General features: G+C 43.7%; 3 protein-coding genes and 1 long non-coding RNA gene across 9 annotated transcripts; 2 read left to right on the top strand and 2 right to left on the bottom strand.

Moving 5' to 3' along the window:
• Window positions 1-134: 134 nt before the first annotated feature.
• LOC118318598 lies at window positions 135-1,974 on the top strand. The gene is made up of 4 exons (XR_004795766.2): window positions 135-275; window positions 656-937; window positions 1,401-1,630; window positions 1,764-1,974. It is a non-coding gene; the product is annotated as an uncharacterized LOC118318598 (long non-coding RNA).
• Window positions 421-4,632, bottom strand: mettl13 (methyltransferase 13, eEF1A lysine and N-terminal methyltransferase). 2 transcript variants are annotated; one of them, XM_047336582.1, is made up of 10 exons: window positions 4,360-4,591; window positions 3,740-3,806; window positions 3,349-3,621; window positions 2,787-3,255; window positions 2,488-2,687; window positions 2,190-2,379; window positions 1,742-1,906; window positions 1,388-1,600; window positions 1,159-1,290; window positions 421-933 (listed from the first exon to the last, which is right to left on the bottom strand). In XM_047336582.1, the coding sequence occupies exons 1-10, from the start codon at window positions 4,416-4,418 to the stop codon at window positions 641-643; spliced, it is 2,061 nt and encodes a 686-aa protein (XP_047192538.1). In that variant the 5' UTR covers window positions 4,419-4,591; the 3' UTR covers window positions 421-640. The 2 variants fall into 2 exon arrangements, with proteins under 2 accessions (XP_047192538.1, XP_035504292.2); XM_035648399.2 differs by lacking the exon at window positions 3,740-3,806 and having other exon boundaries at window positions 4,360-4,632.
• On the top strand, window positions 4,456-7,512 carry itpa (inosine triphosphatase (nucleoside triphosphate pyrophosphatase)). The gene is made up of 11 exons (XM_035648406.1): window positions 4,456-4,499; window positions 4,773-4,855; window positions 5,039-5,096; window positions 5,182-5,246; window positions 5,331-5,404; window positions 5,498-5,529; window positions 5,621-5,733; window positions 5,891-5,967; window positions 6,197-6,340; window positions 6,714-6,775; window positions 7,301-7,512. The coding sequence occupies exons 2-9, from the start codon at window positions 4,793-4,795 to the stop codon at window positions 6,330-6,332; spliced, it is 618 nt and encodes a 205-aa protein (XP_035504299.1). The 5' UTR covers window positions 4,456-4,499; window positions 4,773-4,792; the 3' UTR covers window positions 6,333-6,340; window positions 6,714-6,775; window positions 7,301-7,512.
• Window positions 7,513-8,857: 1,345 nt separating this feature from the next.
• rangrf (RAN guanine nucleotide release factor) lies at window positions 8,858-10,673 on the bottom strand. 5 transcript variants are annotated; one of them, XM_035648408.2, is made up of 4 exons: window positions 10,532-10,673; window positions 10,169-10,193; window positions 9,871-10,000; window positions 8,858-9,797 (listed from the first exon to the last, which is right to left on the bottom strand). In XM_035648408.2, exon 4 carries the CDS (start codon window positions 9,705-9,707, stop codon window positions 9,126-9,128), a length of 582 nt encoding a protein of 193 aa, XP_035504301.1. In that variant the 5' UTR covers window positions 9,708-9,797; window positions 9,871-10,000; window positions 10,169-10,193; window positions 10,532-10,673; the 3' UTR covers window positions 8,858-9,125. The 5 variants fall into 5 exon arrangements, with proteins under 5 accessions (XP_035504301.1, XP_035504302.1, XP_035504303.1 ...); XM_035648409.2 differs by lacking the exon at window positions 10,169-10,193 and having other exon boundaries at window positions 10,532-10,669; XM_035648410.2 differs by lacking the exon at window positions 10,169-10,193 and having other exon boundaries at window positions 9,871-9,968; window positions 10,532-10,666.
• Window positions 10,674-10,676: the final 3 nt, after the last annotated feature.

The following is a 10,676-nucleotide window of genomic DNA, read 5'->3' as shown; positions in this document are numbered from 1 at the left end:
CTCGCCGCGCGGGGCTCGGTCCGCGGACGGGTCGGGAAACTTCTCACTTTTGACAGCTAACGGAATCAACGTTTGTGCGCGTGCGCAGTGAGTCGGGCAACTTCGACTCGGCGACCGCCTCGGGCAGGAGGAGACAGACCCGCAACTTCCGAGCCGATTGTGAAAGTGGCCGGACTTCCCCGACGCCGGGCGGGTATCCACACCCCGTGGACGCCGGGCGGGCAGGGCTTCACACACTGCACGGAGAGGCAGGGGGGGGGGGCGATCCATCTACTGTAAATAACCACGCTGCATTCTTTAGCGATGAGGGAGTGAGGCTGCACCATGTAGTGCACTGACGACTGAAAAGAAGCACTGGCTGCTATGAAGAGGAACTACAGGCTACATTTGATGGCTAAATAATAGTGCTAGTAATGCATGTGGTTTTGACCAACTGCTGATTTATTCTTCTGTAGAAGCACCACATAAGGATTTAAGATAAAAAACCTTCTTTACTTTGGGATTGCATGTCACACATCATATCACTTTTCATAACATTGCACTGTGGCAGAGTCAGTTCTCATCATCAAGTTCTCATGTTTCACTATCTTCACCATGTTGTCTCAAATAGTCTCGACACACGCCCATCCCCAAAAAGACTTCACTCTACTTTCAGGTCTTTTAACAGCTCCACAATGTCTATATGTGGGCTGCGGTGGGTTCCAGTCCTGTCGGAGCGCAGCGCGCGCTGCAGATTCTTGGCAGCCTGGTTCAGGGACGGAAGGACGCGGGCTGCGTCCGACGTTCCCTTTTCTTCACGGGAGCACAGGAGGACTTCGTTGACCTCCCCTTCAATCTTTCTGGAGAGGACGCTGGGGAACACGGCGCTTACGCGCTGCAGCACGCTCTGCCTCAAGGACGAGTCACGACACACAAGATTCAGCATGAAGATGCCTGAGTGAGTGGCAGGGAGAGATAAGAAGGGAGAAACTATTCAACAAAGACGAGGCACACAACTATGATCGAGTATTTCTGACTAAAAACAAGAGTTTTTACATGTGAAGTGGGAACATTAAACAGTACATTGTTTATTAAAAGGTCATTAATTCTCTTATAAATGATATACAAACACATGACTAGTTATTCTTGCAGAGAAAGAAATAGGTAATGGTACTGTACCTCTGGGGGTTAACAGGCTGCAGACTTTCTGCAGCATGGAGGTTTCCACAAAAGCAGCAGGGGGACAGCTCATACCAACAGTGCTGTCTTTATTGTCTACATCGAACATGATGACGTCAAACAAACAACCACCTGTAGAGGGGGGAAAAAAAGTGGTAATGTGCATAGATTCAGTGGCGTAGCTTTACTTTAAACTGCCCTCTCTCTCTCAGACTCCTCCTACACTAACCTTCCTTATCCAGGGCAGAGATGCGTTCAAGGCCGTCCCCAAGTGTGACAGTCAAACGATCGTCCGGTTCAAATCCGAACCACTCCTTTGCCACTTCCAGCACAACAGCATCCAATTCCACAACCTCAACAGTAATACCAGGCACAAAGTCCCGCAGAAACTGGGGCAGACCTCCTCCACCGAGTCCCACCAGCAGCACTGACACTGGGATGTCTAAGAAGGGATAGAACAGTCGCCGGTAAAGTAAGTTGGATGTTTTATGTAAGATAATTTAAAGCTGTGGCTGTTTTTCCTTCCTCCTCCATCACATCAACATGGCTGTACATGTACACTAAGGATACGAACTGAACTGACCTTTGCTCTCTGGCGTGCCCAGCCCGAGCATGGCAAGGCCAGCCACCATGACTTCATGATGAGCACAGCAGAGGAAGCCACTGTCCACTGACAGAGAGGAAGAGGACGTTGTTGGTGGAGCTGCTGGTTTGCTCTTCTTTTTGCTCTTCTTCTTGTGACTTGAGGCTGCAGGGATACAAATATTGTAGTTATTTCAACCATTCACATCATAAATAAAGCCATTTAGAATATTGTCCTTTTCCATTGTTTATTCCATTGTTTATTTTGGCCATCTGTCTTCATTACCTTGACTCTTATGCCAGTATTATTTTCTTTGTAAACTGTCAAAAGTAATTTGCATACATCAACATGTATTGTAGGTTATGCTTAATTGGTTAATTAACTGTAGCTCATAGAGAAAACTATGTGTTGATAAACTGAACGAAAAGGGGAAGGAAAAATAACTGACTGGTATTTGAGGAAACGAGACGGCTCTCTGATTGGACGAGGGCAGCATTAGACAGGAAAACAAGTCGACGATACAATTCTCCATCTTCTCCTTTGACATTCTCGACACAATACTCTCCGCTCAGCTTGCTCACACCCCTGCTGACCTCCTCTCGCCAGCCCAGGTCACCTCCCACTGACAGAAAAGGCACCTAAGTGGGGACAGAGAGTCTAAAGTATTATCCTGACGCACTTATCTTGGTGAAGTATTTCATACTATGCTGTATGAGAGCATTTTAAAAAGGAATATGTATGTTTACCTGCTGGTTGGCTGGCATACCCGGAGGAGCCAGGTCCATCACCATTGGGGAGAGTTCCGACTGGACAGCCTGCATGTCTGTGAACTCCTGATTTCTGTGCAATGCCACAATAACCAGGCGTCGAAAGTTAGCACTGGCTGCCAGCTGTTTTCGCCCCTCGCTGGAACTGTAGAGCCAAGCTGTCTCGCTGCCTTGAGGCACTGGATAAGCAGAAGGAATCAGACCGCAAAAATCTGATCAGAGAAGAACATGACATACACAGGGAGGTAGAAACAAAACCAGATAACAGGAAAGCTCACCTATAAATATACCAAAGTGGTTTGATCTTGGCACCTTGGCTCCTGGGGAGCAATCTTGCACTGTGAGAGTGTATCTGGGAAGGCCAGTTTTGGCGTGGCAGAGATTGAGTGACGGATTCGAGCAGGCGTCTGTGCCCGTGCGGAGCTTCTTTCTCAAGACAGAGTAGGCCTGATGCTCCCTCACAGATGACAACAATTCTGAGACCTGTGTGAGACGCCTTGAGGCTCCATCCTCCCCGAGACACATCTCTAGAATGGGTGCGGGCATAGGCTGGCGAAACTTGGTGCAGACCAGAACAAAGACAGGCAGAGAAAATGAGTCCTCTTCTTTTCCACTTTCCTCCTGTAGGCAGTGGAGCCTTACAGCCCAACCCAGCTGCACAAAGTGCTCCACAGCCAACTTGATCACACTCTCTTGAGCCAACGTCACACAGACATACCGGCCCCCGACACTAAGCACACGGCCCACCTGCGGATACAAGTAAACTTCTATAAAGCAGAATGCAAAGATGTAAACTGATGATATATGGTTGCCACAGGTCACAGCTAATTGCTTTATTACCTCAGTGAGCATGTTCCTGGCCAGAGCTCCTTCCTCTTCAGAGGCCATGGCATCCAGCGTCCCTTTATCCAGAGCTGCCTGGTAGCAGGCATCCTGGTATGGAGTTTGTGTAGCATCGACCTGCTGGAAGGTCAGTCCTGGCCGGCGCTCCACATTGCGCTGGTTCATGTGAGTCACCACTGTCTCACTGATGTCAATATTAGTCAGATGTTTGTAGCCAACATCATACAGCTGCTCACTCAGTTCAGAGTTACCACAACCAACCACCAACACCTGAAGGGCAGAAATATATCCAGTATACATCCGGTTAATGTCACTGGCAGTGGTGGAAAGTAGCTAAACACAAAGTAATGTAATTAAGAACAGTTTTGAGGTACTCCATTCCATTTACTTGATGCCAAAAGCTGCTTGTGATTTTGAAGATCAGATGATGATGCAGACCTGACAGTGTGGTGCACCTAAAAATATACAAGTTTTCTTTTAATTCATTCTTATTTATTTAGCTGTCATACCAAATAAAAAGTAGATGAAATTGGCTTCACTTAAAAAGTAACTTATACATTGTGAAGTAACATCAATGATACAATAACATAAAATAACGTAACATTTTGATATGATGAGTACATTCATGCTCATACACCGTACTCTTACGGAAGTGGGATCCTGAATGCATGACTGTTTCTTGTGATGGAGTATTTTTAGTCTGTGGCATTGATAATATTACTTAAGTTTTTAAGTATCTGAATACTTCTCCCCCCAGTTCTCATTGGTGCATATCTGACATCAGACGAGAAACGACTAACAGGACATGGAAATAAGTGAATGAGTGTATGAAAACATTTATATCGGACTAATTGCTAAGCAATCATTCTGAATATTAATTATGAACTATTAATCTGGTGGAACCGGTGTTTTGTGTATCTCTGTGCATATACATTTCCTGTACATATACATACTGTATACCTTATCATATCCTGTACATACACACAGTCTCCTGCTCAGCATCTGTACCTGATCTTGCACCTTGATGTATTTGTGCAGGACGCCGCAGAGTTTGTTGTAGTCTCCATACCACTCGAAAGCCTTCTCTCCTCGCTTCTTGAAGAACCTCTCCCAGTACTCCGCGGAGCTGAACTCTTCAGCAGTGCGAGGTAACAGACTCATTGTCGACTGAAGCTGTTACAAACCTCCAGAACGTTTCGGTTTTACTGTGTCAGGTCACAGACTCTGTGTGCGGTTATTTTCTCCACATGGCACTTCGCACTGACTTTTTCACTCCGGACAACATTGCTTGATGTACCACTCGCTGATTGGTCAGATACCTGTAGGCGGAGCTACGTTCTGCACATTGATTCGCTGGGGCTCTTGGGTGTGATTTTTATTGGCCACTGCTGAGCCGGATGTGTTTGGTCCGGTCTTGTTAGTTGCCCGAGTGTCATCCACCATGGCTGCGCAATCTGGAAGATCTGTGGTCTTCGTGACTGGAAACGCAAAAAAACTCGAAGAGGTCAGTGTCAAAGATTACAGGATATTTACACATGTGATATTTGTGCTTTTTCCAGACTAGTGAGCATGAACCGTAATCTGATCCGGAACTCTCTGGCTGAACTCAAAATAACAGTCCTGCTATGTCCATGCTTTTCTCCAGTACTTTTTTATTCTTCTTCTTCTTCTTCTTCATATTCATTAGGTCATTCAGATCCTCGGAGACACATTTCCTTTAAAACTAGTGTCGAAAAAGATTGACTGTAAGTATCAAACTAGAGAGGCCACAAGTACAGCATATAATAATACCAATGTAATAGTTACTCAGGTTACCATTTCTTCGAACAGTGCCTGAGTACCAGGGAGAGCCAGACGAGATTTCCATACAGAAGTGTAAAGAGGCTGCACGACAGGTACAGTAACTGTACTGTCATATTAGTAGGTTTTCTGTGTCTGTCTGTTGGATTGTTTAAATATGTGTCGTTTTTCACCTTCAGGTTGACGGGCCAGTCATAGTGGAGGACACCTGTCTATGTTTCAAAGCATTAGGTGGTTTACCTGGTCCTTACATGTTAGTATAATAACTTTTTCAACCATTGAGCCACTTCTATCTGTAATATTAATAAAGAACAGTAATAATCACATCTAAACTTTTTACTTATAGAAAATGGTTCCTGGATAAACTCAAGCCAGAAGGTGAGTGGTGATAAATGAGATACCACTGAGATATCACAACAGAGATCTTTGGATAGAAAAGTATAGTGAACTGTTAAATGTTTTGTTGCAGGCCTGTTTAAACTTCTAGCCGGGTTCGAAGATAAATCAGCGTGGGCTCTCTGCACTTTTGCTTTCTGTCCTGGGAAAGACGAACCAGTACAGCTCTTCAGAGGGAAAACTGAGGTCAGAACCTGTCATCTCTCTCTCTCGTGTGTGTGTTTGTGTGTGTGTGTGTGTGTGTGTGTGTGTGTGTGTGTGTGTCTGTGTGTGTGTGTGTGTGTGTGTGTGTGTGTGTGTGTGTTTTACTTTTCATTTACTCTTCTCTCTTGGATATTTTTAGGGGCACATTGTGGAACCCCGCGGACCTCGAGACTTTGGGTGGGATCCATGTTTCCAGCCAAAGGGATATGACAAAACGTGAGCGAGGATTGTGCTTAAAATTCCCCATTCAAATCACAAGGGGGAGCCAGATGTTAACTGTGTGTTATATGTCTGGGGGCAAACAGATTTAATTTTAGTTCCAAGACAGTTTCACCAAAACACACAATTGTGAAGATACTTTATACCTTATGCACGTATATTATATTTGTGCCATGGCTAAAAACAGATTTATACTCACCATTAATTACATCCCTCTCATCTGCAGCTACGCTGAACTGCCCAAAGAAGTGAAGAATTCAATCTCTCACCGCTACCGAGCACTGGCTGCCATGTCTGAGCACTTCTCTCAAACCAACGATACCTCACCACAGGGCAAGAAGAAGAAGGAGCAGGAGGATTAAGAACATTTGTAGGCCAAGTTTCAAGTTCTGTATCTCTGACCATGCAGAGGATAATTCTTGTTGTTATAACATTTTCTGGGGCAGATTTTAATAAACCACTTTACAATGTAAAGTTTTCCCATATTTTTAATTAACCATGTGTACATTTCTAAACAAATTCTCACTTTCTCTGCAGACTACAGATTAGTAGATACTTTTTCTTTTTAAATCAGTTGAGCATGTTTAGAAATATCTTCACTATAATATGGAAAGATAACGGAAATTGTTCCAAGCCTTTTCATTGTTCCCTAGTGGCTACTCAAAGACAACCTTTTCAGTTCTTGCGTCCAAAGATGGACAAAGATAGACTTTGAGATGAGCGTACATTTTTTTTTTTGAAAGAGCTCCAGGGTCCTGATGAGAGGAGCAGACGACTCTGGTGCAAAGACTGGCTCCTGGACCTGGTGAGGAAAACAGAGTGTTGTTCTGGCTGGAGTCCAAAAAGAGAGAGAGAAGGGAGGTGGGGTGGGGGTGAAGATGTGGGTGTGGGAGGAGAGCGTCTTGGAGAGGGAGGTGTTCAGAGATAACAGGGGACTTTGGGTAATAAATTACCCTGGGGCTGGAAATCTCTGAACAGGAACTATGCATACACCTGTGACTGATGCCTCCCAGATGGAGTGAAGATGCATACGTTCACACATCCACTAAGTGAAACCAGAAAACGGGGGGAAAAAAGTCTTACAATTGAAGGGTGTCTACTTTATTCAACACAGACTACACCCGGTTATTGATTATAATAATCATCCAGTAAAAGCCCCACCCTTGAGAAAGAAAAGCTGCTGTAGGTCGTGATGACTGGACCAGTTTGTTTGCTTGGGGACTTGTCAGGAAACAACCAGTTGTGGTGAGAATGAACAGGAAAGATGCATTTGTCTTCATCAGTGAGATGTCACTTCACCTGTCAGCCATGTTTTTTGTTTGTTTTGCAGAACATGGAAGATGATTGCCAGACTTCAAGTCACTAGAGGTCAAAGGCATCGCTATGGAGTCACCCCTCCTTTTCCCCCTGGTGACATAGAGTAAACATAGTTACCCTCATTGTGCTGTAGCATTCAGTGGGGCCCCTCACAGGCAATACTGCATTTCATAGAATTAAAACGATTTACAATGTCTTCCAAAATTAAAAGAACATGCTGTTGTTCTCCGACTCCTTTCTTGAGATTACCTTAATTTTTCCGAAGCCATTCTCCCCTTTGTACAAAATCTGGATAAATAGTTTTTCTCTGTTCTAGTAATACGTGCTCCAATTCTAACTGCAAAAATAACTTACAATTTATTTTTAAAATATATATATATATTACATACTCCAAGCTCATTATTTGAACCCTGGACATTATAATAACAATGTGGCTTTCTCAAGCCAACATTGGAACAAAGAAAGTTTATGTAAGATTTTTTTTAAGCTTACAAGAACATACGTTCTGCCACTGATAACAGATAACTACATGTTTTAAGTATGGCGTCTGCCGTCTCTTCCAAATGAACATAAAAACAGTCATTCTTTTTGTGTAACTGTTCATAACTCTGTCTATACATGTACATATGACAAACATGATGATCCAAACAGACCCGTCCGCTATGAATAGTCAAGGAGCAACTATGTCATACGTTTTTTTCAGGGCCTGGAAAAAGCTTTAAGTCCATCATATTAGGCAAATTGTCTCCTGTCATGAACTGTGAGTCAAACATCTCAAGCCCTCATCAGGTCTAAGAGACAGGATGTTTGTAGATTTGTTTGTAGAACCAGTGACAGCCTGTTTATCCAAAGTAGTCGGAAGGAGACTTTGCTGCAGTGACACCGTGGATGTTGTGGCTAATGAAGGAATGTGCTACACTGGGATCACTGCGAAGGAAGGAAAGGAAAGGATGCCAGAATTTATGAGACTAACAGCAGACTGGTGTTAAAATCATTTTTCTTCAAATAGAAGCAAAAACAGCTTCTGTTGTATTTAGCATGACTTTAGACTTCAAAACATTTGAAATGGCTGGTTTGAATTTCAAAGGGACGATTAATAAAGGACATTTTTCGTTCCATAAATTTTATACTTCACCAAATGTGCCCTTAAAATCAAGTCTTTTCATTCCAAGGTTCAGGCTGGTGAATTATTCCACCATGAGGCTGCTGCAGTAAATGATGGAAACAGTTGACCTAATAGAAATTTCCGGTGGAATCTGTCCTCTCAGTTTTCATTGTTTATGACCAAACCAAAGTCCCAGTGAAGACACTTAGGGTCCCAGAATATTAATGGCAATTTAACTAAAAGCATATCTGTGAAAGTATGAAAACATCTGAGGATGAAGGCAGCATTTTGGAGTAAAGAAAGAGAGGGATGGATCAAGGGGAATGTGTTGGGAAACAGAACTGGAAAATCTGCACGTCTGATATTTGTTATTTGTCTCAAATCTCACATTTCTCTAATGTGCATACCTTCACATAAAAATTACATGAATGTAATCTCATTTATCTTATCATTTAGAGCCAAAAATAATGAAATAGTTCAATAATATTTATTCAAAAATGTATTATGATACACATCTGGAGATAATTTGGTTTTAAGTAGTTCAATTACTGAAACAAAGTAAACATCAGAAGCAGAACAGAACATGTATTCATGTGTCAGGGCAGGGGAAGGATCGTTTTCAAAACTTGTGGGCCAGGATTCCAGAACATGACACAGAACTGTTAATAACAGGCCCCTTTAAGCAAAGCATAGTCCTGCTAGGTTTTATCATGTGTGGTGGGCAGCAGTTGCTCTATCCAAACAGCCCAGGGTTGTGCAGAGTCAGAGTCTGCAACAAGCGCTGGAATTCCTGCACCGTCCACGGCGATTTGTGTCCCGCCACATCAGCGGCACTGCTGCTGTCGGGGCTGATGCTCTGCGGGTCATTGAAGGTGATCAGGACTTCTGTGGAGAACTGCGGCAGGCGGAACACACCCAGGTGAAGGGTCACCGTGTTCCTCGCCTCTTCGTTGAACTTGGACACACACTGTGTCCCAGTCAGCATCCAGGCCGAGCTGCACTCCGACAGGGACAGATCAGATTTGGGCAGAGGCACAACACTGGTCACTCCGAAGACACCCGGCTCCTGAGCTTTGTTGCTGCCTGCGATGTCCTCAAAGTGATACCTGGCAGAGTCCTGGTCCGCCACCTGGCCCTGATGCTCCACCAACTCCACTATGAGGCTCTGGTCGGTGTGCGCGTGAGCAAACACCTCCTGGTTGTCCGGGATCTCCCTCAGCTCACTGATGTCCGTGGCACTGTGCGGGATGACAGCTGACAGCGCTCCTCCAAACAGAGGATGCGGCCGGTCGGCGCTGCCTCCTGCAGCCTGCATCTCTCTGAGGACCGAGAGCAGCTCAGGGGATCAGCAACGAACACGGAGCCTGGTTTCAACTTCCTGCTGTAACTTAAAACAACTCTCTCCCTTAAAAGAAACAAAAAAAAATTCAACAAGTAGCTCGTAAATACAGCTTGTTCAACACAGATTGGAGACTTACCAACTTCTCACGTTCTTATTTTTTTTCTTCTTCTTCTGCGGCTTCGTCTTCTTCTTCTTCTTCTGAAATTCAACGCATCTCAGGCACGCTGCTGCCACCTACAGGTGAGACGCTCGCCATAAAACAGCCACTGGTGGAAGAAGTTTCCAGATATATATTTTATTTAATTAAAACGAGGCACAACAGCGTCATTATTTTCATCAGAGTCAACTTTCGTCAAAGTCAAATTTGTTTAAGGAAAATCACTAAACCGTGTACGAAAGTATTAAAAGTGAAAATACTAAAAAAACAACCTTACCTGAGAGTGGTCGACCAACACAGGCCTGTAATATAATACAACTTAAGTACTGGCGTAGGTGACTTCACAGCAATGCTAAACTGTTTTGTATTTGCTAAACTGATCAAATTTTAACATGTATAATCCTAATTAGAATCAACTATAGTTGGCAAAAATATAAAATAATTTGAGTTTAATTAATATTTCTGACATGCAATGGAGTGGAGTTAAAGTTAGCATAACATTGAAATACTCAAGTGAAGGAGATGGTTCGCTATAATATACGTGTGTATATATCCTTAGTGTTGTATTTTTTATGATGGTTTGAAATATTTGTTGCATTAAGATTAAATTCAAATATATATATATGTATAATTTCCCAACGCTGTGAAACATCTGCATCGGTCCCTCTCCTCCTCCTCCAGCTGTTTGTGTTCATCTTCCGGTCAGCTGGTTTGGACTGAGGAGAAGACAGGAGAACTGCTAGCTTAGCATCCCGACAGTGATAATCCCGTGTCGTCGTCCGCGC

This window comes from Scophthalmus maximus, chromosome 13, assembly GCF_022379125.1.
Source record: "Scophthalmus maximus strain ysfricsl-2021 chromosome 13, ASM2237912v1, whole genome shotgun sequence".
Classification (NCBI taxonomy): domain Eukaryota; kingdom Metazoa; phylum Chordata; class Actinopteri; order Pleuronectiformes; family Scophthalmidae; genus Scophthalmus; species Scophthalmus maximus.
Note: the sequence above shows the minus strand (reverse complement) of the source record. Positions and strands in the feature narration are given on the sequence as shown.